Source organism: Pristiophorus japonicus, chromosome 1 (genome assembly GCF_044704955.1).
Source record: "Pristiophorus japonicus isolate sPriJap1 chromosome 1, sPriJap1.hap1, whole genome shotgun sequence".
NCBI lineage: Eukaryota > Metazoa > Chordata > Chondrichthyes > Pristiophoridae > Pristiophorus > Pristiophorus japonicus.
Window position 1 is genome coordinate 431,649,626 of NC_091977.1, and position 27,291 is coordinate 431,676,916.

At 45.6% G+C, this 27,291-nt stretch overlaps 1 protein-coding gene across 6 annotated transcripts in view; it reads left to right on the forward strand.

The window, feature by feature from the left end:
• The window catches only part of LOC139275532 (coiled-coil domain-containing protein 178), an 846,828-nt gene that overhangs the window by 31,419 nt on the left and 788,118 nt on the right, over positions 1–27,291 (forward strand). For all 6 annotated transcript variants that reach the window (XM_070892705.1, XM_070892709.1, XM_070892736.1 and 3 more), the window contains 2 exons: positions 3,512–3,609; positions 16,545–16,748. In XM_070892705.1, coding sequence (XP_070748806.1) covers positions 3,512–3,609; positions 16,545–16,748 — 302 coding nt within the window. The remainder of the gene's footprint in view (positions 1–3,511; positions 3,610–16,544; positions 16,749–27,291) is intronic.

Here is a 27,291-nt window from a genome sequence, read left to right on the forward strand (position 1 = left end):
AGCCTGAGATACATTTCATCCAGGCCTGGCGATTTATCTGCTTTCAAAGATGCTAAACCCCTTCATATTTCCTCTTTCACTATGTTTATCTCATCCAATATTTCACAATCTCCTCAACTACAATGTCTGCATCGACCCTCTCTTTTGTGAAGACATACGTAAAGTATTCATTAAGTCTCCTTGATAAAGTGCAACATCCCCACTGGCACCTGGGAATCCCTGGCCCAAGACGCCCTAAGTGGAGGAAGAGCATCCGGGAGGGCGTTGAGCACCTCGAGTCTCGACACCGAGAACATGCAGAAATTAAGCGCAGACAGCGGAAGAAGCGTGCAGCAAACCAGACTTCCCGCCCACCCTTTCCTTCAACCATTGGCTGTCCTACCTGGACAGAGACTCTAATTCCTGTATTGGACTGTTCAGTCACCTGAGAACTCACTTTTGAAATGGAAACAAGTCTCGATTTTGAGGGACTGCCTATGACTGACTGATTCATTAAGCACTATCCCCACATCTTTCACCTCCACACACACATTACTTTTATGGCCTCTAATAGTCCCTATTCTTTCTTTAGTTAACCTTTTGGTTATTATGTATTTATAAAACATCTTTGGGTTTTCCTTGATTTTGCTGACCGGTATTTTTTCATGCCCTCTTTTCTTTCCTAATTTCATTTTTTTTATTTCACCTGTGCACTTTCTATACTCCTCCTAGGCTTTCTGCAGTATTGAGCTCTCGGTATCTGACATAAGCTTTTTTTCCCCTTCTCCTACCCTGTATGCTCCTTGACATCCAGGGGGCTCCAGATTTGGAAATCCCGCCCTTTTTCTTTGTGGGAACATATTTGCTCTGAAACCTCTCTGTCTCCTCCTTGAATGTCTCCCGCTGCTCTGACACTTCAAGTCGCTGTTTCCAGACCAATTTTGCTAAATCACAGCTCAGCTTAGTAAAATTGGCCTTTCCTCAGTTGAGAACTTTGACTCCTTGTCTATCTTTGTCCTTTTCCAGAACTGCGCTAAATCTACCTGAATTATGATCACTACCACCAAAATGCTCTCCCACTAATACCCCTTTCACCTGCCTAGCTTCCATTACCTAAAGTCCAGAACTGCCCCCCCTCTTGTTGGGCTTTCTACGTTCCGGCTAAAAAATGTCTTTTGAATGCACTTTCAGAATCTGCGCCATCTATGGGGCCGATTTTGATCAAGGCCTCCACCCGCCCAAGTGCCGCCAAGGTACCGGATGGTACTTTGGGCTGGATATTCATCGCCAACGTATGTCGCCAATCTGGGTGGCAGCGGGCGGGAGGTCTCATTCTCGGCAGCAGAGGTACTTGGCGCCCAAGTGCTGCCGAGGATGGCGTCGGGCCAACGGAGGGTCGAACAGCTGAAAAAAAAATTATCAGTAAAAAAATGTTTAAGCTATCAGAAGACCTTCAGGGGATCCCATCCAGGTAAGTCACTGTGGGGAAAAAAATATATAAAATGTTCACTAACCTTTTTTTCAGGTTCTTCATACTTGCGGTCGGGGACAGACCAGCTTCCTCGCAGCGGTCCACCCCCGTTCTGCCACCGATTCCCGGCAGCATCAATATGGGAGCTCAGCGGGCGGGAGGTCAGTTGCGCCACTCGGCCGTCCACTGACGTCAGCGGACGGTTCCCGGTGGCTCTCCCCTCCCGCCTCAAAAGTGGCACTGGGCGGATCTGCAAGAGCAATGTCGGCGGCAGTGGGCGGCAGCGGGTGTGAATTGATGAATTTCGGCCCCTATAATTTTTACATTGATTCTATCCCAGTTAATACTAGGGTGGATTAAATCACCTACTGTTACTGCCCTATTGTTTTTACAATTCAGTTTCACAGTCAAATCATTATAATATATACTATGGCAAATAAAGGTAAAGGAGTCAAGGGTTATGGGGAGCAGGCGGGGAAGTGGAATTGAGGCCAGGATCAGATCAGCCATGGTCTTATTAAATGGTGGAGCAGGCTTGAGGGGCCAAATGGCCTGCTCCTGCTCCTATTTCTTATGTTCTTATAACTGCATTGTGGCTCACAGCTGTTTTGACTGATAATACTGAAATACTTTGAATAGATTTAATTTGTCTGTATTTCAAGGACTTGGGTGAAATAAGTGATTTATTTTCAATGTTTTTGTTTAGTAGAAGTGTCGAAGGGTTTAGTTAGTAAAGGTTGATAACTGAATCATACAGATCAAAAACTTACAGTTTTGATTCTTGGCTTGTGCTGAATTTGCTGAACTCACCTGGGTGACAATAAGGGCACTACAATTGATGTCAGTTCCCCTGAGCTGAGGGTAAAATCAACCTGTTCCCATACTGATCATTAGACATTAGCTTATACTGGGAAATATGGGTGTATGGATGTCAGGTGAGGACAGGATTCTGACATTTTTCCTTACTCGGTAAGCTGCTGGTATACTTTAGAACCATAACACAGCATTACGTCAGTGCCTTCACGAGTGGCGTGGTGAAAAAAAATCTAAACTTTGGAGAAGATACTTAATTTAAGTTATGGTTGTAAATTATATATAACAAATAACTATCAAACTTGAAAATGTCAATATTAGTTTTAGTTTTATTAATATCTTAATATGATATACATTGTCCAAAATTAAATTACCGTATATACTCGCGTATCATGCGACTTTTGAAGACCTAAATTGTAACCTAAATTTGGGGGGTCGCATGATACGCGAGATACAAAATTTGCGGGTGTGAAGTGCTGGCCAAGATTAGGCTGTTAGGCTGTTAAGCAGACCGTATCCACGCTGAATCTCGGCAGGTATCTCCTGGGCTGGATTGCAGCCTCTATTGTCGCTTGTACTGTATCGGGGGGGATGAGAGAGAGTCGCGGAGGTCAGGGGGGGGGGGAGGAAAGAGACCGGACCGGATCCGACCTGACCCCCGCTCTCCCTACCCCGGCGACCCAACCTCCGCTCCCCCAACTCTTCCCCCCCCCCCACCCGGCAACCCGACCTCCGCTTCCCCCCGGTGACCCAACCCGACCTCCTCTTCACCCCCCCCACCCCCCCGGCGACCCGACCTCCGCCACCCACAACTCCCTCTGAAGTTTGCTGCATTATTAGAGGCTCCATCTATCTCAGCCCATGCTTCTTTTACCCGCAAACACAGTAGAGGCTGTAGCTGAACGACGCTAGTCAAGCCAGCTGGAACGATTGCTGTATCGGTGTTCGATTCGCGAACAGCTTTCACAGCAGAATCCACTCGATGTTTCATGTTAAGGTCTGTATTCGATCTCAAAAAAGTGACTCGCATGATACATGAGATATATGGTAAAATCATGTTTTGGGGACGAAAATTTAGGGGTCGCATGATACACGAGATCGCAGGATACGCGAGTATATACGGTATTTCCCTTTTAAGACTTGCATTTTAAAAATGTTACATAAAATTACAATTTATATTTGATAACGTTGTCAAGTCTTGGCTACCATGATTCTATTGCAAATTCTGATCTAATTCTGTTTCTGTAGATATCTAACACCAGCTAAAAATGAATCGAAACAAAAACATCCCGTTGATATGACTTCTGCCATCCTGTGTGTTAAAGGTGTCGGAGTTGATGGAACAGGTATGACTTTATTAAAAATGATATAGAATATGCTTGTGTAAGGGTTAGGTCAGAGGTGCAATTACAAAATACTCTTTTGAATTAAAAAGCAAAAAAGATTGAAGTCTTGTTTTATATATTAGATGTAACTATTTATCTTTGGAGCAACAACTCCATGAATTAATGATGACAATCAAAAGAAAACAATCATGGGTTTTCTATTAAAATCATAGGGGAAGAAATTCAACTTTTTTAATTTTGAAAATTAACACCAGGTGCAAAGGAATCTTAACTTCTAAATTGGGCTTTCGCGCCCCAGGAAGGAAGGGGGTGGTAAATCAGGCGCTAATGACCTCACTGGCGCACTACAGGGCGTTAACACCAGAGCGCTACCGAATTTCAGGTGACTTGCATTCAGCAATCATCCTTCAATCCTTCACACTTTAACGAACCCTCACCGTGCCAGAAGAAATTCAACGACCTCAGTCGGATGGTCATGGTGAGTACATGCTTCTACAACTCCTACATACCAGCACACTGTGTAAACCACCATTCCCCCACCACTCACTCACCAAACATGTACAGTTACTCAAACTCGCATCCTCATCTCATGCCTTGCTTACATTCACAGCTATTCAACGACAGCAGGCATAGCTCCCAGTCACACAGCTGGACTCTTACTCACACAAATTCCTTTCTTTTGCAGGCCAAGATGGCACACAATCGGAGGGAGCAGCAGAGGACAAGCAGGGCTGAACCTTATCTCCAGCAGCTGTCCGACCTGGAGGAGCAAGTGCTGCGACTGATTGGGCAGTGGGCACCGTGGCCGTCAGCGACGTCGACCCCGCTGGGGGCAACAACGGTATCTTTATCCTCTCTCCTTTTCTCATCCCACTTCCCCCTCACACCAGACGGCTTTATCACTTTCCAGCTCCTGATACTGTCTGCCTTCCTTGCTCCATTCCTGCCCCCCCTGCCCTTACCTTAACGTGAGACTTGTCCCATTTATACTTTCAGATAATCAGCAAGCAGATGACCAGCCTGTCCCTGAGCACACCCCATGATAATGAAGAAGAAGAAGAGGAGGAGGAACCAAGCACTGCATCTCTCACATGCTGGCACCAGCTCAGAGACTGGCACTATGCGTTCATTAAAGGTTAGCTTAGCAGAGGGGTCTGCACTGGGTGATGCACCAGGGCCTAGCGGGCTACAGCAAGGCCAAGGGGAAAGGGTAGCTCGGGAGACAGCTCGCTGGAGGGAGAGTTCGCGCGCAAGTTCTGCTGCATAGACTCGGATGAGGACCACGATGGGCAGGCGTTCACAAGAAGGATGAGAGGTGCAATGGTAAGGGTGACCGAGAACCCTCGACAATGGTAAGGATCGTGGTGGAGTTTGCCTCCAATCTTGCACAGAGTTCTGCGCACACCATGGAGCCTTTCATTTCCAGTCTGCAGAAGACCGTGGACTCTCAGAGATACCGTGGGGACCCAGATCTCATGACGCATGTCATAGGCGATGTGGCAGCTTCCATTGTAGCACAGGCGGAGGCAACGCAACGTCTTAGTGCTTTAAAGCAGAGAATGGTTGGTGGCATCGAAGCTCAGACTGCTATCATGCAGTCTCAGCTGGATGCCACGTGAGCTCTGACTGCTGCATCGTCGCTGGGTCCACCACAGTCGACCGGTGATCTCATGGTGTCGCAGCAGGCCACCGATCTGTTGAGGTGCTATCCCGGGGGAGTGGCATTGGATCGGTGTAGCAGGAACCTGCTGTCCTCTCTCAGGATGACAGCATTCCTGAGCCCACCACTGCCACTCCGCCATTGCACTTGTCACTGCCTGTCATCCAACCAGCCCAGACTCTGTCCGTCCAGCCTGAGATGGTGCAGTCTACATCCGGGCCTTCCAGGGCTATGGTTGGTCGAGGGCATCCTGGAAGGCTATCTGTAGTCTCTGGCCCTGACACTCAGCAGCCTTCCACCAGCTGTTCTGCAGCCACAGGGGACACACTATGAAGGAGCAGTAGAATAGGTAAAGCCAGTGTTAAGAGGTATGGCACAAGGGTGATTCGTAAATGTAATTGTTGTTTATAATTTTAGTGAATGTCATGAGAAAAATTTTAATTGGAATGTTGCGTATTTTGTGCTGTCTCTCATTTCAGTTTTGGGGCTGTGGTATGGAAGGAGAAATTGATGCGCTGATGGAGATATGCAGAGCAACCGGGAATTCATTGTAATCGAAGTATGATGAGGCAGTCGTGGTCCTCCTTGTCCTCCTCTTCCTCTTCCTCTTCCTCCTGAGGTGTTGGAGCTATGCCTGGTAGCAATGGCCGCGCCCTCATGATGCTCAGATTGTGCAGCATGCAGCAGACTACTCCGAAAAGGGACACCCACTCAGCCGAGTACCGGAGGACTCCTCCCGAGCGGTCAAGGCAGCAGAACCGTTACTTGAGCAGTCTGATTGTCTGCTCAATGATGTTCGTGGTGGCAGCATAGCTCTCATATGTGTGCCGGGCAGGAATGTTGGGGTTGTGGAGGGGAGTCATGAGCCAGGTGAGAGCGGATAGCCCTTGACTTGAGCCCTTGTCTGGAGTTTTTTGAGGATGTAATGAGTAGGATGGATAAGGGGGAACCAGTGGATGTGGTGTATTTGGATTTCCAGAAGGCATTCGATAAAGTGCCACATAAAAGGTTACTGCACAAGATAAAAGTTCACTGGGTTGGGGGTAATATATTAGCATGGATAGAGGATTGGCTGACGAACAGAAAACAGAGAGTCGGGATAAATGGGTCATTTTCCGTTTGGCAAACAGTAACTCGTGGAGTGCCGCAGGGATCGGTGCTGGGCCTCAACTATTTACAATCTATATTAATGACTTGGATAAAAGGACCGAGTGTAATGTAGCCAAGTTTGCTGATGATACAAAGATGGGTGGGAAAGCAAATTGTGAGGAGGACACAACAAATCTGCAAAAGGATATAGACAGGCTAAGTGAGTGGGCAAAAATTTGGCAGATGGAGTATAATGTGGGAAAATGTGAGGTTATCCACTTTGGCAGAAAAAATAGAAAAGATAATTATAATTTAAATGGAGAAAAATTGCAAAGTGCTGCAGTACTGAGGGACTTGGGGGTACTTGTACATGAAACACAAAAAGTTAGGTACAGCAAGTTAGGTATGCAGGTACAGCAAGTAATCAGGAAAGCAAATGGAATGTTGGCCTTTATTGCAAGGGGGATAGAGTATAAAAGCAGAGAAGTCCTGCTACAACTGTACAGGGTATTGATGAGGCCACACCTAGGGTACTGCATACAGTTTTGATCTCCATATTTAAGGAAGGATATACTTGCATTGGAGGCTGTTCAGAGAAGGTTCACTAGGTTGATTCTGGAGATGAGAGGGTTGACTTATGAAGATAGGTTGAGTAGGTTGGGCCTATACTCATTGGAGTTCAGAAGAATGAGAGGTGATCTTATCAAAACACATAAGATAATGAGGGGGCTCGACAAGGTGGATGCAGAGAGGATGTTTTCACTCCTAGGGGAAATTAAAACTAGGGATGTATAGGCTCAATTTTTCCCAGTGATTTGCGCAGTTTTTTTGGAGCAGGCTGCTCTTTTTGGCCTTAGTTTAAAAAAGCACAGTTTCCCCAATCAATTTGCACCAGCGTAACTCAGTTATGATTTTTTTAGGTTAGTTTTTCTTTTCAGCCAAAAATGGCGTAACCTGCTACTCTTGCCAATTCTGGCCATTTAGGCAAGTTTGGCCAGCTGAGAGTTACTCCAGTTCTGCTTAAGCCAGCGTATGTGGCCTCTGCAGAAAAACCTTCTGGAGACTTAAAGAAATTGGCGCAGGTAAGGAAATCGGCGCAGATAAGTGCAGCAGATGGCCGGACAGAAGTAAGGAGAGGGAAAGAGGGAGGACCGGACCGGATTTGCAAGCCCTTCGGCTGGGGGCATTGGAGGTAAGTTGCTGCAATATATTTCAATGTGTTTTTAAATTGATGTAATGTGTTGGGAACTGGCTGTATATTTCACTTTGCAGCCTCAGCTCGCATTGTTTCCCTGGTTACCATGGCAGCCCGATCTTTTTGGCGCAGATCAAAACTCCACCCCCAAAACTAAAGGACATGTTACGCCACGCCAAAATGAAGAAATCCAGTGGGGAAACTTAGAAATTTTTTTTTTGCTGTACTTGGGCCCCCAAAAAATGGGCATAACTCTTCAAGTATGCCCAAAAAAAGCTTTGGGAAAATTGACCCCATAGTCTCAGAATAAGGGGCCTCCCATTTAAAACGGAGATGAGGAGGAATTTCTTCTCTGAGGGTTGCAAATCTATGGAATTCTCTGCCCCAGAGTGCTGTGAAGGCTGGGTCATTGAATATATTTCAGGCGGAGATAGACAGATTTTTGAGCGATAAGGGAATAAAGGGTTATGGGGAGCGGGTAGGGAAGTGGAGCTGAGCCCATGATCAGATCAGCCATGATATTAAATGGCGGAGCAGGCTCGAGGGGCCAAATGGCCTACACCTGCTCCTATTTCTTATGTTCTTATGTCCCCGAACAGCCAGCAGCGAGCTTGATGTAGTGCTGGAAGAGAGCTGGCACACCAGTCTGGCGCAGGATGAATGCATCGTGGCTGCTGCCAGGATAACGGACATTGACGGTGAGGATTCGGCGTGTGTGGTTGCACTCCCAACTATACATTCAATGAGTGGTAACCTTTGCGGTTATGGAATACCTAAGGATTGTTATGTGGTGCCTGCAAAGCGACATGGGTGCAGTCAATGGTGCCCTGCACCATGGGGAAGCCCACTATCCTGGCAAAGCCACGTGCACACTCCAGTTGCTTGTCTGTGGTCATGGGGAAGGAAATGTATTCCCTTCTGCACAGAGCATTTGTGACCACGCGGATGGAGCAACGGGTGGCAAACTGGGAGATGTTGGAGATGTCTCCTGTTGCACACTGGAAGGATCCACAGACGTAGAAATTGAGCGCGATGGTGACTTTGACTGCCACTGAGAGACCCTGGTCTGAGGCTAGAGATCTGGTTGCAGGAGCTGGTCGAGCTCTGTGACCATGACCTTGCTGAAGTGCAGTCTTTGAACACACTGTTCCTCAGTGAAATTAATGTAGGAGAACTGGGAAGGTAAGGGCTCCTGTTGAGAGCCCGGTTGGACCTCCACCCTCTGGCCACATTTTCCTCTCTCTGCCTAAGTTGCCTCCGATGGTGACATTGGAGCGGGAGGTCCAGTGCCAACACAGCCCCCATTAAAACAACATAAATGTTGGACTTTGAAACCTGCCCTCAATGAAAGTCACAAATCTTTAACAGGCAGAACACACCTTCAACTGGAAATTGGTGAAATCTGTCAAAATGCCTGTATGAAAGTAAGCAGCAACTATTATTGACCAACTAAAACTTTACCCAATGTTGGTGCCTTCAAATAGCGCACCTCCAGCCGACTTCTGACGGAAACACGACAGCTGAAGCTTTCGTTGTCAGCGCCAGGTAGTGAAACAGTGGCGAGGGCCAAATTATCTTCTGGGGTGGCATCGCCAGACGCAGCCGAACGGGGCGCTACATGTTTGCACTGCCGCAAAACCCCGTTCAATTTAATGGGAGGCACCGTTCTTGTGTGCCTGGGCAAAAACTCATTTGCTCCCTAACGGGAAGCGCAAAGTACTCCAATTTCTCCCCCATAGTGTTTCAAGTGATCAGTGGCATACTAGACTTATTAGATTTCATAACAAATGATGCTTTTAAAATGGGACTATGCATCGGCATACATTTCTGTCCGCACCCCTTGTGATGTTTACTGTCTCAACTTTTTTCATTATAAATTCCTGCACCCATATTCGGGAGCAATTCGGGAGCGGCCTCGTTTGGGGCACTACCTTTTTAAAAATTGAAAATATTAGCGGCAGACGCTAATATTTTTTAACTGAAAAAAAATTTGTCGTTTGCGCTCCAGGAAAGAAGTGGAGCGCTAAATCAAGCGCTCTACTTCCTAGAGTCCAAGCAACAGCAGGTGGGGCAGTTGGTGTGCAGCGCTGCCCTGCTGCAAGACTCCTTCCCTCCATTAAAGGGAAGGGCCATCACTGCACTCCGGCCCGTTCATAGAAGCATAGAAAATAGGTGCAGGAGTAGGACATTCGGCCCTTCGAGCCTGCACCGCCATTCAATGAGTTCATGGCTGAACATGCAACTTCAGTACCCCATTCCTGCTTTCTCGTCATACCCCTTGAACCCTCTAGTAGTAAGGACTACATCTAACTCCTTTTTGAATATATTTAGTGAATTGGCCTCAACAACTTTCTGTGGTAGAGAATTCCACAGGTTCACCACTCTCTGGGTGAAGAAGTTTCTCCTCATCTCAGTCCTAAATGGCTAACCCCTTATCCTTAGACTGTGACCCCTGGTTCTGGACTTCCCCAACATTGGGAACATTCTTCCCGCATCTAACCTGTCCAGTCCCGTCAGAATCTTACACGTTTCTATGAGATCCCCTCTCATCCTTCTAAACTCCAGTGAATAAAGGCCCAGTTGATCCAGTCTCTCCTCATATGACAGTCCAGCCATCCCTGGAATCAGTCTGGTGAACCTTCGCTGCACTCGCTTAATAGCAAGAACGTCCTCCCTCAGATTAGGAGATCAAAACTGTACACAATATTCCAGGTGAGGCCTCACTAAGGCCCTGTAAAACTGCAATAAGACCTCCCTGCTCCTATACTCAAACCCCCGAGCTATGAAGGCCAACATACCATTTGCCTTCTTTACCGCCTGCTGTACCTGCATGCCCACTTTCAGTGACTGATGAACCATGACACCCAGGTCTCATTGCACCTCCCCTTTTCCTAATCTGCCGCCATTCAGAAAATATTCTGCCTTCGTGTTTTTGCCCCCAAAATGGATAACCTCATATTTATCGATATTATACTGCATCTGCCATGCATTTGCCCACTCACCTAACCTGTCCAAGTCACCCTGCAGCCTCTCAGCGTCCTCCTCACAGCTCACACCGCCACCCAGTTTAGTGTCATCTGCAAACTTGGAGATATTACACTCAAATCCTTCATCTAAATCGTTAATATATATTATAAAGAGCTGGGGTCCCAGCACTGAGCCCTGCGGCACTCCACTCGTCACTGCCTGCCATTCTGAAAAGGACCCGCTTATCCCAACTCTCTGCTTCCTGTCTGCCAACCAGTTCTCTATCCACGTCAGTACATTACCCCCAATACCATGCGATTTGATTTTGCACACCAATCTCTTGTGCGGGACCTTGTCAAAAGCCTTTTGAAAGTCCAAATACACCACATCCACTGGTTCTCCCATGTCCATTCTGCTAGTTACATCCTCAAAAAATTCCAGAAGATTCGTCAAGCATGATTTCCCTTTCATAAATCCATGCTGACTTGGTCTGATCCTGTCCAAATGCGCTTTCCAAATGCACTGCTATTTCATCCTTAATGATTGATTCCAACATTTTTCCCACTACTGATGTCAGACTAACCATTACCCATTTTCTCTCCCTCCTTTTTTAAAAGTGGTGTTACATTAGCTACCCTCCAGTCCATCGGGACTGATCCAGATAGACTGTTGGAAAATGATCACAATGCATCCACTATTTCTAGGGCCATTTCCTTAAGTACTCTGGGATGCAGTCTATCAGGCTCCGGGGATTTATTTGCCTTCAATCCCATCAATTTCCCTAACTCAATTTCCCGTCTAATAAGGATATCCTTCTGTTCCTCCTTCTCACTAGACCCACTGTCCCCTAGTACATTCGGAAGGTTATTTGTGTCTTCCTTCGTGAAGACAGAACCGAAGTATTTGTTCAATTGGTCTGCCATTTCTTTGTTCCCCATTATAAATTCACCTGAATCCGACTGCAAGGGACCTACGTTTGGCCTCACTAATCTTTTTCTCTTTATATATTTCTAGAAGCTTTTGCAGTCCGTTTTTATGTTCCCTGCAAGCTTCCTCTCGTACTCTATTTGTTTTCTTCCAGTTTGAGAAGGGGAGGCGTAGTGTCGTATATATTAGGTACATGGAGTTAAGTCGCAGAACAACCATGAACTCATTGAATAGCGGAACAGGTTCGAGGGCCTGTTAAATGGCTAGGTAAATACAGGAAAAATTCGGTCGCGCTTCTGTTGCGGCATTAATCCAGGTGGAGCAGTACTTTAGGTGCCATGAAAATGTTTGCGCCTCCCGCCCAGAAATTCATCAGAATCAGTTGAAGAGCTGGCCGTTGCACACCAGAGTTGGCGGCGGGGGGGGGGGGTAAATTTTGCGGACCCATTGCGCATGCGCCAAACTCCGATTCAGATCCCGGAAAAACCTGAGTCTTAAAGGCGTGGCAAGCTAAATTATCGCATCATCAGTTCCTGCTCCACAGTGACTTCAGAGCACGAAAATGGAGGAGCAAGGAGAATGTCAGCTATCTCCCCACTTGTCGTCCACCGCCCTTGCCTTGCTGGAGGCAGTGGAATGACCTGCAGCCTGGAGGGGGACGAAGGCCACAGCCTAAGGTTTTGACAAGGACGTGCAGGGAGGTGACACAGCACATTTCAGCCTGGAATATGGTGGCCACAACAACGACGCAATGTCGCAATAAATTCAATTACCTTACTAGGGTCGTCCGGGTGAGTACCCTTTCCACTCACCTTCCAATGCCTTCATGTGAACCTCACTGTCTCACACAATGTAAAGACTTTGCAGTGCCCACCCCTTCTCTATGTCTACCATGCCATGCTCCTTCTGAAGCCAGCCTGAGACCTATCGCCTCACCAGACATGCCCTGCCCATCCAAGCATCTCTCACCACCTAGCTTCTTACTCAGCCTGAGCCCACCAAGCAGCACCTTTCAACTCTTCATATGCGGTCACGGGCTTAGGCCTCATACTTACTGGTAGTTGCTTGTGCCCCAGACCCACCGTTCACACATCCACTGAGCTACGCCATGCAGGATGAAATGCAGACATGCATACTTGCTCATATTTTTCACGAGTACCCTACTGCTGACACATGTGGCACACCAGCACCTACACAGCCACTAACAAATTTTTGTTTTTGTCATTGCAGGTCAAGCTCGCGCACAATATGTGTGAGCTGCATCATAGCGGGGTACCATCGTAGGAGGTAGGAGCCCTACCTCCAGGACCTCACCGAGGTGGAGGAGCGAGTGTCTGCCCTCATCGGCGCTGCAGTCGTGGCAGTGGTGGGCAGAGAGGCAGAGCCCCCGATCGACCGTGACGGTATGTGAATGAGATGGGCATTTTGTATGAGCCCCCATAGCCTTGAGGCCACAGGCCTTACAACATGTTGCAATCAAAATAACAATGCCCCCCTACTTCTTGCCTTCCTGTCCCTCTCGCTTTGTGCTGACAGGTGATGAGCCAGAAGAGCGGCAGCCTGCCCATGAGCGGACATCTTCAGACGACGAGAAAGATGAGGAGGAGGTGGAGAGCAGTGTGCCGACACAGTGTGACATGTTCTCATTGGGAGAGAGTGGGGAGACCACCTCAGTAGAAGAGGATGACTTATGAAGATAGGTTGAGTAGGTTGGGCCTATACCGATTGGAGTTCAGAAGAATGAGAGGTGATCTTATTGAAACATAAGATAATGAGGGGGCTCGACAAGGTAGATGCAGAGAGGATATTTCCACTCATAGAGAAATCTAGAACAATGGGGCATAGTTTCAGAATAAGGGATCGCCCATTCGAAACTGAGATGAGGAGGAATTTCTTCCCTGAGGGCTGTAAATCTGTGAAATTCTCTACTCCAGACAGCTGTGGAGGCTGGGTCATTGAACATATTTAAGGTGGAGATAGACAGATTTTTGAGCGGTAAGAGAATAAAGGGTTATGGGGAACAGGCAGGGAAGTGGAGCTGATTGCATGATCAGATCAGCCTTGGTCTTATTAAATGGCGGAGCAGGCTCAAAGGGCCAGATAGCCTACTCCTGCTCATTTCTTATGTTCCCGGGGTTGCATGAAGCTGAGGCTTCGGGCCCCAGTGGCCTGCAGCAACGCCCAGCACCAGGGGAAGCTTGGGAGCCAGCTCTCCGGAGCGTAAGTCGCCCCACGAGTCCTGTTCACACTCACAGACAGGCAGATGAGCACCTGGATTTGGAGGCTATGTCCAGGGAGTCGATGCAGATGCACCCTGAGCTAATGGGTGCATTGGCCACCATCTGCCGAGCGTGGATGCACTTGCTTTGAGTGTGGTGGAGGCCACCTCAACCTTTGCATTTGCGTCTGAGGAGTCCATCGAGCCCATCCTTGGTAAATACCAACAGATGATGTACGCCACAAGTGACCATTGGGTCCCAAACATGATGGCACGGGCCATGGCTGACGTGGCAGTAGCCATTGAATGGTAGGCCGAGACCACGCTACACCTGCATTCTGCCTTGTCGTCAATGCGTGCTTGCAAGGCCTGGGCCCTCATGATGGCCAAGCTGTGCAGCATGCAGCACACCACAATGAATAGTGAAACCTGTTGAGGGGAGTATTGAAGGCTACCTCCAGAGCATTCCAGGCATCTGAATCGCTGCTTCACCACCCCAATTGTCTGCTCTTAGAATGTTGCGGGTGGTGGCTTGGCTCTCATTATAGCGTACCTCTGACTCTGTGGTGGGTTTGCAGAGGAGGTTCATTAGCCAGGTGTCCAGGTCGTATCCCTTGTCCCCAAGCAGCCAGGCTCGGCCTTCCCGTGGTGGCTGAAAATCAAGGCACAGTGCTCTGCCGCGGGATAATGGCATCATGTGCGCTTCCATGATGGCGAGCATTGACTGCGAGGATGCGCTGCATGTGGTCACACACCAGCTGCACATTTAGGGAGTGGTATCCCTTTCTGTTCCTGAAAACATTTGCATTCTGGAATGGTGCTTGCAAGACCACGTGCTTGCAGTCAATTGCTCCTTGCACTCTAAGGAAGCCCGCTATCCTGGCAAACCCACATGTGCACTCATCCTTTTTCTCCCTGGTTCTGTGAAAAATAATGAAGTCCATTCTACATGTGCAGAATGCCTGTGTGACATCGCGGATGGAGCGAATTGTCAGACGCTGCATACATCCCCTAATGCAGCCTCGAAGGAGCCAGAGGCATAGAAGGTGAGTGCCACCCTGACCTTCACTTCAACGGGTAACGCAGTCCTGGTGCCGATGTGAGGCTGCAGGTCTTGCTGCAGGAGATTGCATATCTCTGTAACTACCTCCTTTTGGAAGCACAGCCTTCTGACACATTGCTCCTTGGACAGGTCCAGGTATGAGCATTGCAGCCGTGAAGCCATGGTGGGTATGGCCTCCTGCATCGACGTCTAGGGGCTGTCCTCCTTCGGCTGCCGACATGGCCAACAGTCCTTCTCTATTGATGCCGCCTTGCTAGAGCATGTACAATGCAACGCTGGAAGCATAGTAATGCACCCATCAAAGTTTTGCAAATTACTTTTTCTAACGCTGAACTGTTGTGTGTCAGCCATTGCAAACTCGGAGGCTCACGCACCGTGCTCTGTGTAAATGTTGCACTGACAGACCTCCGAGGGAAGTGCTTCCTTATCCCTTTAAATAGCCACCAGTTAACAACTCTGCAAACCTGTACTGACTGTTTTTCCAGACGTTGTTATTGGCGGGCACTCAATGAGGTGCACGCACCGAATTTAGTGACCGGGGCGCAAGCGTACACGTTGCACCAGGATTATGTCGTGATCGGTGATCATCAGCAGTCAGGTGCTAATGATTTGCGCCCCCGGTAAGCCTCTAATGATTTTTCCATCGGGGCGCTAAAAGCTGCGCGCCCAGTCGCTAAGCTCGAACACTCGCATTAACGACCTCTCTGGCCGCTAACTGAGGCTACAGACAACCGAAAATACAGCCCTATGTTCCAGCTCCGACATTCCATTTGAATTTATACTGGAAATATATTTCACCAGATTTTGAGATGAGTGAGATGAAGATATTTGCTAGAAACCTTGTGCACTATTATAGCTGAATAGAATAACTTGTCAGACTTTTCTCAGAGGAGAAAAGAAATATTAAAAGCTCAAGTTGAGAACAGCTATTGAATGAGTTTGACATTTAAAGGATGAATCTGAGCCTTATCTGTCAAGTCATTGGCCGGAATCTTTACCTTGGAGTCGGGTCGGGTGCGTGGGGGTCGGGAAGCCAAAGATTTGAAAAACGCGTTCTGCACTGCATGTTTAATTTAATGGCACCAAATGAAAGACTCGTGCATTTCCCAGCCACCTATTGAGGATGCACAGAATGCTAATGTTAAAGGATAGAAAGTGGATAGAGACTGGAGGAGATTCATAAGATATGTAGAATAAGGCCATTGAGCGATTTGAAGATGGGAATGAGGACTTTAAATTCAGTGAGTTGGGGACTGGGAGCTGGGGGAAGTTAGCGAGGCTGGGGTGCTACATGAACAAGGCTTTGTGCGGGATAGGATACAGATACATCCTAAATCTGGAAAATGGTACAGTGTAAACATAACGAATGCATAGTGAACTGTTTGAATTAAAAAATTAAAGTTGAAATGATTTGCTCACTGGACCTCCTGCAAATTCTAATGTGATTTAAGTTCAGACTCAGATTTTTGTTGACATCAAAAACTTGACTGCCATTCAGAGCACAACTTTCCCTGATTAGAAAGCGGTGCCAGGTTGGAGTCCAAATAAGTGCTGCCAAACTGATACCGGAGACAAGGAAGCTGTAGGATGGGCAACCATTTTGGTTGCTTTGCCACCTTACATGGAACTTTGGGTTGTGGAGACCATGAAATGTAGTGCATAATATTTATAGTATGGAAATCTAAATCATAGAGTCCAATTTTAATTGAAGCTTGTTTGTATGTGTTTAAAGTCTTTATTCTATTTCACTGCTTTGACTAATGGCTTTGGCAAAACTGATTGCCTTTGTAATTGCTGATGTCTGCTTCTTATGTAGAATATGACCAAACTACAGCTTTGCATGAAGAGGCAAGGGCAGTCCTATCAGAAATCATTAGCTTGATGGAGCAACTAGAAGCCGAATGCCAAAAGACAGACGAGGCTTTAAAAGTAGAAAGCGAGCGGGTGACAACACTTGGAAACAAAATTGATCAGCTGTCACTCTGGTGGCTGCAGGCGCTTCCTGAAGCTGTACAAAAAGGTATTAGAATGACTGTTATTTCATTTCCTTGTGATAAAATTTAAACAAAACCACAGCTCTTTTCTGTGTAATAAAAACAGAAAATGCTGGAAATAATCAGCAGGTCAGGCAGCATCTGTGGAAAGAAACAGAGTTAACATTTCAAGTCGATGACAGGTCGGTGATTGAGGAGTGGACATAGGTGTCTCGCAGAACCTATCCCTTCCAGAACCACGATAGGGTTTCCCTTGTCCTCACCTTGCACCTCACCAGCCTCCACATACAAAGGATCATCTGCCGCCATTTCCAGCGTGATCCCACCACCAAACACATCTTCTCTCAGCATTCCAAAGGGACCGTTTCCTCTGAGACACCCTGGTCCACTCCTCAATCACCCCCAACACCCTCTCCCCTTCCCATGGCACCTTCCCATGCAAGCACGTGAGATGCAACACCAGCCCTTTTACCTCCTCCCTTCCCACTGTCCAGGCCCCAAACATTCCTTTCAGATGAAACAGCGATTTACTTGTAATTCTTGAAATTTAGTATACTGTATTCACTGCTCACGATGCGGTCTCCTCGACATTGTGGATTCTAAACGCAGATTGGGTGACCGCTTTGCAAACACCTCCATTCAGTCCGTAAGCGTGACGTTGAGCTTCAAGTTACCTGTCACTTTAATTCTCCAATCCACTCCCACTCTGACCTCTCTATCCTCGGCCTCTTCACTGTTCCAACAAAGCTCAACGTAAGCTTGAGAACAGCACCTCATCTTTCAATTTATAACCTTCTAGTCTCAACATCGAGTTCAACAATTTCAGACCATGTCCCATTACCTTCTCCTTTTGCTTTCTACTATCATCCCTTTTGTCATTTCAATCACACCTGCCTTCCACCCTAACACAGATGTTCGCTTTTGTTCTTTCCTCCCCTCCCCCATTTCCCTGCCTTGGCACCTGTTTAAAATGTGTTACATCTCTTAACTTTTTGCAGTTCTGACGAAACGTCATTGACCTGAAACGTTAACTCTGTTTCTTCTCTCCACAGATGCTGCCTGACCTGCTGAGTATTTCCAGCATTTTCTATTTCTAAACCAGTTTAACTCATTTTGTTGAGTAGTACAACAGCTTTTGGTTAAATGGGTACTAGAATGTATCTTTCTACATTGCTTATTAGCTAGTCAAAAAGGCTCATTTTAGTTATGTTGTGACCACTCTTTCACTGCACAATAATTTACACATTTTGAAAAATGTTACTGTCTTGATCTCAGTGCAAGAGCTTTGACAATTCTGTGTTCGTAGCTGCCTCAAATTTAAGTTATAGAGCTTTGCCTATATATTTACTGTACAGTTTTGACATTAGTTATGTATGATGGTTGCTTGAATGAATAAATAAGAAAGTTAAATTAGATTTACTACATTTTTATGGCATTTTTGTTTTAATGTAGCTCAGATTCTGTGTGCACAGCCCTTGCCACTTGGCTACATATTATTTCTCTTTCTAACCTGGAGCATTTGGACATTTTTTGTGTGGGCTGTTTGTTTTTTTGCACTAATATATATCTCTGCTATCAACTCTTAAAGAACTGAAAATAAATACTGTTTTGCAGATAGGACTGGAGGAAGACTGCGCCAAATAGCTACAGTATTCCAGTAATGATGCTCCATTGAAATGGCAATATGTTCAAAAGAATGGAAGACACAGATTGTAAAGTTTCTATAGATATGTAAAAAGGAAGAGATTAATGAAAGTAAACATGGGTTCTTTAGAGGCAGAGAGAGGAGAAATTATAATGGAGAATAAGGAAATGGCAGAGACATTAAAGGAATACTTTGTATCTGTCTTCACAGTAGAAGACTCAAAAATATTTTGGAAATAGTGAGAAATCAAGGGTCTAATGAGAATGAGGAACTTAAAGAAATTAGTATTAGTAAAGAAATTTGTGATATATTCACAGAGCACAAGCACACACAGCTTCTAACATGGCAGGCAGCTCTCTCGGAAGTCTCCGGAACTTCCTGGTTCTGTTTATTATTAACTCTGTAGTTGTGGTACACAATACGTCCATATCCACAGTGTGGAGCTACAAACATTACAAGCTCACAGACATTACACTTCTCCCTCCTTATTGAAGAAGTTATTATAACAGCATCATACATAACTTGCATGTTTATACATAACAAAGGATATAAACTTATTTTTTCCATATTTACAAATTTAACTTAACCACTTGTTTTCTGTTTCGAAGAGGATACCTTCGCTCTTGAACAGAACCTTCCAAACATGGTGTCGAATCTAAACTCCTTCGAGACTCATCCTGAGGAACGTTTTCCTCCACGGAATTTCCTTGATTTTCATTTGAACTCACTCTAACTTCAGGCTCTTTGTTTTCCTGACTCGGACTCAGACTTGCATTCTGATTATCTCTTGGATTTGTTTCCAGTACATTGGATGTAGGATATGCTACTGGTATATCAAAACTATCTGATGAGTCAGAAATAATTGAATCATTCCCACCTTCAACTCCTTCCATGTCTGCAGGTAAAATATGATCAATATGAACAAAGCTAACCTGTCCATTATCAAACATCTTGACCAAATATGTGCGAGGACCACATATCCTCACCACTCTTCATAGTAACCACTTTAACCATTTATGGTGATGGTTCTTCACTCTCACCTTCTGGTTTGATTTCACACTTCTCTCTTTTACTCTACCTCCGATCATGATTCTCTTTCTGTCTTAATTGTGTCTCTTCTACAGACTGTGCCAAATTTGGTTTTAACAACGAGAATCTGGTTCGTGGCTGTCGTTTGAGAAACAACTCTGCTGGTGTTCTACCAGTAGTTGTGTGAGGTGTATTACGATATGTAATTAGAAAATTAGCCAATTTGTGATCCAATGACAACTGCCGTTTCTTTGGATTTGGATCTAACATTTGTTTTTTGAGGGCACGTTTTACAATTTGTACAGTGCGCTCTGCTGCACTATTCGAAGCAGGATGGTATGGTGGAACCTTGGTATGTTTCACAACATTTTTACTCGTGAACTGTGCAAATTCTTCTGAATGAAATTGTGGTCCATTATCCGAAACAATTTCTTCTGGGAGGCCAAATGAAGAAAATAAACTTCGCAAAATGTCTAATGTTTTACTTGTTATTTTCCACATTGGAAACACCTCAACCCACGTCGAATGGTTATCAATCACAATGAACAATTGTTGTCCTTCTAACTCAGCAAAATCAATATGTAGCCTTTGCCACACCCTGGGAGGCCATTTCCATGGATGTAATGGTACTGATGGTGGTTGCTGATTGACATGTCGTACACTGACTCACGATGTACTCTATATCTTTATCAAGACCTGGCCACCGTAAATAACTGCGTGCAAAACTCTTGGTCAAGCACAATCGCAGGTGCTGGTCATGGAGGTCTCCTAATAATTTGGACCTAAATTTATTTGGTATAACCACTCTCGCAACCCACATGATACAATCTTTATTGACTGATAATTCATTCCTTTGAATGAAGAATGGATGAATATCTTTGTCTGTTACATGTTTTAGCCATCCATTTGTAATATAATCATACACCTTTGACATCACTGGGTCACGTTTGGTTGCACTACCAATCTCTTCAGCTGTAACTGGCAATTCATCAATGTATGAAAAATAAAACACTTCTTCCCTATCAGGTATAACTTGTGATGGGGAAGGCAATCTAGACATTGCATCAGCATTACTGTGATCAGCTGATCGTCTGTATTCAATATCTTGTATATGCTGACAAAATCAAAGCCCATCTCTGCATTCGGGCTGCAGATAACGTTGGAACTGGGGACTTTGGATGGAGGATTGCTGTTAGGGACTTATGGTCCATAACGATGGTAAGCTTACGACCGTACAAGTATTTGTAGAACTTCTTGACCCCAAAAATTATTTCCAAAGCTTCCCTTTCGATTTGCGCATAATTACTCTCACTGGCACAGAGAGTGCGTGAAGCAAAAGCAATTGGTCTCTCCTCCCCACTACGTGCTACGTGAGAGATTACTGTCCCAACTCCATACGGAGAGGCATCACATGCTAGCTTAATCTCCTTAGATACGTCATAGTAAACTAACATGGCGCTCTCTACCAATTTGCTTTTACACTCCTTGAATGCTGTATTGCATTGTTTTGACCACTTCCAATAGACCTGTTTTTTCAGTAGTTTATTCACTGGATGTAATATTGTAGCCAAATTTGGTAGGAACTTCCCATAATAGTTCAAAAGACCCAAGAATGAGCGAAGTTCAGTGACATTCCTGGGAGTGGGTGCATTTCTGATTGCATCCAGCTTTCCCATGGTTGGATGTAAACCATCTTTGTCTACTCTGTACCCTAAGTATTCCACTGAGTTTTTAAATAACTCACACTTACGAGCAGACACTAGTACTCTGTGCTTCTCCAGTCGTTTGAGGACTTCATTCAATATGTTATGAATTTGCCCATTTGGTGCTGAAATTAGTATGTCATCTAAATAACATACTACCCCTTCAATAACTGCAACATCTGGTTCATCACCCTTTGGCATATGGCAGGGGCGGAAGACACTCCAAATGGTAGCCTATTAAATTGATATAGGCCTAAATGAGTATTTATAATCAAGCATGACTTGGACTCCTCATCTTGTTCAAGCTGTAAGTAGGCATTCGTAAGATCCAGTTTTGAGAAGATCTGACCACCTGTCAGTGTTGTGAACAAATCTTCTATATTCGGCAATGTATTGGGGGCATTACCCTCTAGAACCTGGTTTACGGTTACCTTATAATCACCACACAACCTTAGCTTACCATCAGACTTAGGTACAACAACAATGGGTGTCGCCCAATTACATCGATCTATCTTACAAATAATGTTCTCAGTCCCTAGTCTTTTGAGTTCTTGCTTAACTTTCTCCTTGAGTGCATATGGTACAGAACGTGGCTTGTAGTAAACTGATCTGGCGTCCTTCTGTACCCAGACACTCGCCTTGAAGCCTTGGATTGGACTGCTTGTTTCACAGAACACCTTCGGCTACTTCTTGATATCATCATCATAGGCAGCCCCTCGGAATCGAGGAAGACTTGCTTCCACTCCCTAAGTGAGTTCTTTGATGGCTGAACAGTCTGACATGAAAGCCACACACCCTATTACAGGTGGGACAGACATTCGTCGAGGGAAGGGAACAGTGGGACTGGTGTGCCGCGCGCTCCTTCCGCTGCCTGCGCTTGGCGTCTTCATGCTCTTTGCGTTGAGACTCGAAGAGCTCAACACCCTCCCGGATGCACTTTCTCCACCTCGGGCAGTCTTCGGCCAAGGTCTCCCAGGTGTCAGTGGTGATGTCGCACTTTACCATGGGAGGCTTTGAGGGTGTCCTTATAACGTTTCCACTGTACTCCTTTGGCTCGTTTACCACGAAGGAGCTCTGCAAAAAGCATTTGCTTAGGGAGTCTCGTATCTGGCCTGCCCAGCGAAGCTGATCGAATGTGTGGTCAGTACTCAAAATACTGGGGATGTTAGCTTGGTCGAGGACATTGACCTGTCCTCCCAGGGGATTTGCAGGATCTTGCGGAGACATCGTTGGTGATCTATCTCCAGCGACTTGAGGTGCCTTCAATACATTGTCCATGCCTCAGATCCATACAGGAGGGCGGATATTACTACACCTTGTAGACCATGAGCTTGGTGGTAGATTTGAGGGCCTGGTCTTCAAACACTCTTTTCCGCCAGTGTGCCAGTGCAGCCTTCGGCCATCTGAGGAAAAGAGTGTTTGAAGACCAGGCCCTCAAATCTACGACTTCTTGATAACATCATCCGTTGATGCAAATCTCGCTTCCACACAGAAAAATCTCACTCCAATCCAGCTTCAGTGATCTCAACCAATTTCTTCCTAGTAAGGCAGACTCCAGGATGGTATGTTGCCTCTGTGGTGCAAGGGTCAAGGATGTCTCAGAGCGGGTGCAGGACATTCTAAAAAGGGAGGGTGAAACAGCCAGTTGTCATGGTACATAGAGGTACCAATGATATAGGTAAAAAATGGGATGAGGTTCTCCAAGACGAAGTTAGGGAGCTCGGAGTTAAATTAAAAAATAGGACCTCAAAAATATTAATCTCAGGATTGCTACCAGTGCCACGTGCTAGTCAGAGTAGGAATCGCAGGATAGCTCAGATAAATACGTGGCTTGAGGAGTGGTGCGGAAGGGAGGGATTCAAATTCCTGGGGCATTGGAACCGGTTCTGGGGGAGGTGGGACCAGTACAAACTGGACGGTCTGCACCTGGGCAGGACCAGAACCAATGTCCTAGGGGGAGTGATTGCTAGTGCTGTTTGGGAGCAGTTAAACTAATATGGCAGGGGGATGGGAACCTATGTAGGGAGACCGAGGGAAATAAAAGGGAGACAGAAGCAAAAGATCGAAAGAAGAATAGTAAAAGTGGAGGGCAGAGAAACCCAAGGCAAAAAACAAAAAGGGCCACTTTACAGCAAAATTCTAAAGGGTCAAAGTGTGTTAAAAAGACAAGCCTGAATGCTCTGTGCCTCAATGCAAGGAGTATTCGGAATAAGGTGGATGAATTAACTGCGCAGATAGCAAGGGTATTCAGCATTTAGGAAGGATAGACAGAAAGGAAAAGGAGGCAGGGTGATGTTGCTGGTTAAAGAGGAAATTAATGCAATTGTAAAGAAGGACATTAGCTTGTATGATGTGGAATCGGTATGGGTGGAGCTCCGGAATACCAAAGGCAAGAAAATGCTAGTGGGAGTTGTATACAGGCCACCGAATAGTAGTCGTGAGGTTGGGGACAGCATCAAACAAGAAATGAGGGATGTGTGCAATCGAGGTACAGCAGTAATCATGGGTGACTTTAATCTACATATTGATTGGGCTAACCTAACTGGCAGCAATGCGGTGGAGGAGGATTTCCTGGAGTGTATTAGGGATGGTTTTCTAGACCAATATGTCGAGGAACCAACCAGAGAGCTGGCCATCCTCGACTGGGTGATGTGTAATGAGAAGGGACTAATTAGCAATCTTATTGTGCGAGGCCTCTTGGGGAAGAGTGACCACAATATGGTAGAGTTCTTTATTAAGATGAAGAGTGACAAAGTTAATTCAGAAACTAGGGTCCTGAACTTAAGGAAAGGTAACTTTGACGGAATGAGGCGCGAATTGGCTAGAATAGACTGGCAAATGATACTTAAAGGGTTGACGGTAGATAGGCAATGGCAAACCTTTAAAGATCATATGGATGAACTTCAACAATTGTACATCCCTGTCTGGAATAAAAATGAAACGGGGAAGGTGGCTCAACCGTGGCTAACAAGGGAAATTAAGGATAGTGTTAAATCCAAGGAAGAGGCATACAAATTAGCCAGAAAAAGCAGCAAACCGGAGGAATGGGAGAAATTTAGAATTCAGCAGAGGAGGACAAAGGGTTTAATTAAGAAGGGGAAAATAGAGTACGAGAGGAAGCTTGCCGGAAACTTAAAAACTGACTGCAAAAGCTTCTGTAGATATATGAAGAGAAAAAGATTAGTGAAGACAAACGTTGGTCCCTTGCAATCGGATTCGGGTGAATTTATAATGGGGAACAAAGAAATGGCAGACCAATTGAACAAGTACTTCGGTTCTGTCTTCACAAAGGAAGACACAAATAACCTTCCGGATGTATTAGGGGACCGAGGGTCCAGTGAGAAGGAACTGAAGGATATCTTTATTCGGCGGAAAATTGTGTTATGGAAATTGACGGGATTGAAGGCCGATAAATCCCCAGGGCCTGATAGTCTACATCCCAGAGTACTTAAGGAAATAGTGGATGCATTGGTGATAATTTTCCAACAGTCTATCGACTCAGGATCAGTTCCTATGAACTGGAGGGTAGCTAATGTAAAACCACTTTGTTAAAAGGGAGGGAGAGAGAAAACGGGTAATTATAGACCGGTTAGCCTGACATCAGTAGTGGGGAAAATGTTGGAATCAATCATTAAGGATGAAATAGCAGCGCATTTGGAAACCAGTAATAGGATCGGTCCAAGTCAGCATGGATTTATGAAAGAGAAATCATGCTTGACAAATCTTCTGGAATTTTTTGAGGATGTAACCAGTAGAGTGGACAAGGGAGAACCAGTGGATGTGGTGTATTTGGACTTTCAAAAGGCTTTTGACAAGGTCCCACACAAGAGATTGGTGTGCAAAATCAAAGCACATGGTTTTGGGGTAATGTACTGACGTGGATAGAGAACTGGTTGGCAGATAGGAAGCAGAAAGTCGGGATAAACGGGTCCTTTTCAGAATGGCAGGCAGTGACTAGTGGAGTGCCGCAGGGTTCAGTGCTGGGACCCCATCTCTTTACAATATATAATGATTTAGATGATGGAATTGAGTGTAATATCTCCAAATTTGCTGATGATGCTAAACTGGGTGGCGGTGTGAGCTGTGAGGAGGACGCTAAGAGGCTGTAGGGTGACTTGGACAGGTTAGACGAGTGGGCAAATGCATGGCAGATGCAGTATCATGTGGATAAATGTGAGGTTATGCACTTTGGGGGCAAAAACAAGAAGGCAGAATATTATCTGAATGGCGACAGATTAGGAAAAGGAGAGGTGTAACGAGACCTGGGTGTCATGGTTCATCAGTCACTGAAAGTGGGCATGCAGGTACAGCAGGCGGTGAAGAAGGCAAATGGTATGTTGGCCTTCATAGCTAGGGGATTTGACTACAGGAGCAGGGAAGTCTTACTGCAGTTGTACAGGGCCTTAGTGAGGCCTCACCTGGAATATTGTGTTCAGTTTTGGTCTCCTTCTCTGAGGAAGGACATTCTTGCTATTGAGGGAGTGCAGCGAAGATTCACCAGACTGATTCCAGGGATGGCTGGACTGTCATATGAGGAGAGACTGGATCAACTGGGCCTTTATTCACTGGAGTTTAGAAGAATGAGTGGGGATCTCATCAAAACGTATAAGATTCTGACGGGACTGGACAGGTTAGATGCGGGAAGAATGTTCCCGATGTTGGGGAAGTCCAGAACCAGGGGACATAGTCTTAGGATAAGGGGTAGGCCATTTAGGACGGAGATGAGGAGAAACTTCTTCACTCAAGAGAGTTGTTAACCTGTGGAATTTCCTGCCGCAGAGAGTTGTTGATGCCAGTTAATTGGATATATTCAAGAGGGAGTTAGATATGGCCCTTACGGCTTAGGGGATCAAGGGGTATGGAGAAAAAGCAGGAAAGCGGTACTGAGGGAATGATCAGCCATGATCTTATTGAATGGCGGTGCAGGCTCGAAGGGCCGAATGGCCTACTCCTGCACCTATTTTCTATGTCTCTATGTTTCTATGTCTCCTTTCACTACTATCAGAGGCAAGTTCTGAAATTGATCCTTATATTTCACCAGTACGGTGATACGACCTACCACTGGAATTTTCTCTCCCGAGTAGCCTCGCAGCTCTATCTTAGCTTTCTCCAATGGGATATCATGCAATTTGTCGAGGTATAGCGACTCCGGTACGACACTCAATGATGCACTCATGTCGATTTCCATTGGTATCTTGAATCCCGCAACATCTGTGGATTTTGATACTTTCCAAATCGCTGTCCATTAACTCGTGCTTCTGATGTCGTGTAACTCTAACATCTCCACATCCTGTTGTTGTTCTTCCATGCTATGTAGTCTCTGGGGATTTTTACTCATAGCTTTAAAAGCTGGTTTACCCTTCAGTTGGCATGCCTTCGCAAGATGCCCAGACTTTCTGCAGAAGAAACACTCTATCTTCACTATGGACAACTTTGAGCAATGTGTTGTCTTCAACGCTCTGTTAGAATTTCCAGTTTTTGAGACTTTGGGCCCCCACCGCCTTTTACTTTGAACCTGCAGGCGATTTACCTCGGTTGACTGACGACCGTAATTATTATTTAATTCTCGGGAATATTGATCGGCCATGCCCATCGACCTCGCTGTCTGACAAGCAAGCTCAAAAGTCAAGTCATCCGTCGTCAATAACTTTCTTCTGATCGTATCATTTTTTACCCCACAAACAAAATGATCCCGCAATGCTCGGTTTTGAAAGTTTCCAAAATTACAATGAATAGCTTTTTTAATGCTACAATATAATCACTGATAATTTCATCAGACTTTTGATTCCGTATCCCGAAATGATAGCTTTCAGCAATTTCTAACAGTTTGCGGTTATAGTGCTGCTCCAGCTTCATTAAAATCTCTTTAAGCATTGTGTCCTTTGGCTCGTCAGGCACAAGCAGATTTACAAGGGTTTCATACAATTCAGGTCCAGCTGCAGATAAGAAGATAACTCACTTCCGTTCCAATATTGCCTGATTCTGGACTGCATTGTCTGGAACTTCGATTATATTATTTGCAGTGAAATACATTTCTAGCCGGTCCACATACACCTTAAAACATTCTCGGTCGTGTCTATATTCATCCAAATGTCCCACTACTGCTACGGATGCTGCCATTTTAAACTCTGCAGTGCAGACAGTGTGCTTGTTTTTTACCTCGGATTTTGTAGCTTTTTCCAAAATCAGAGA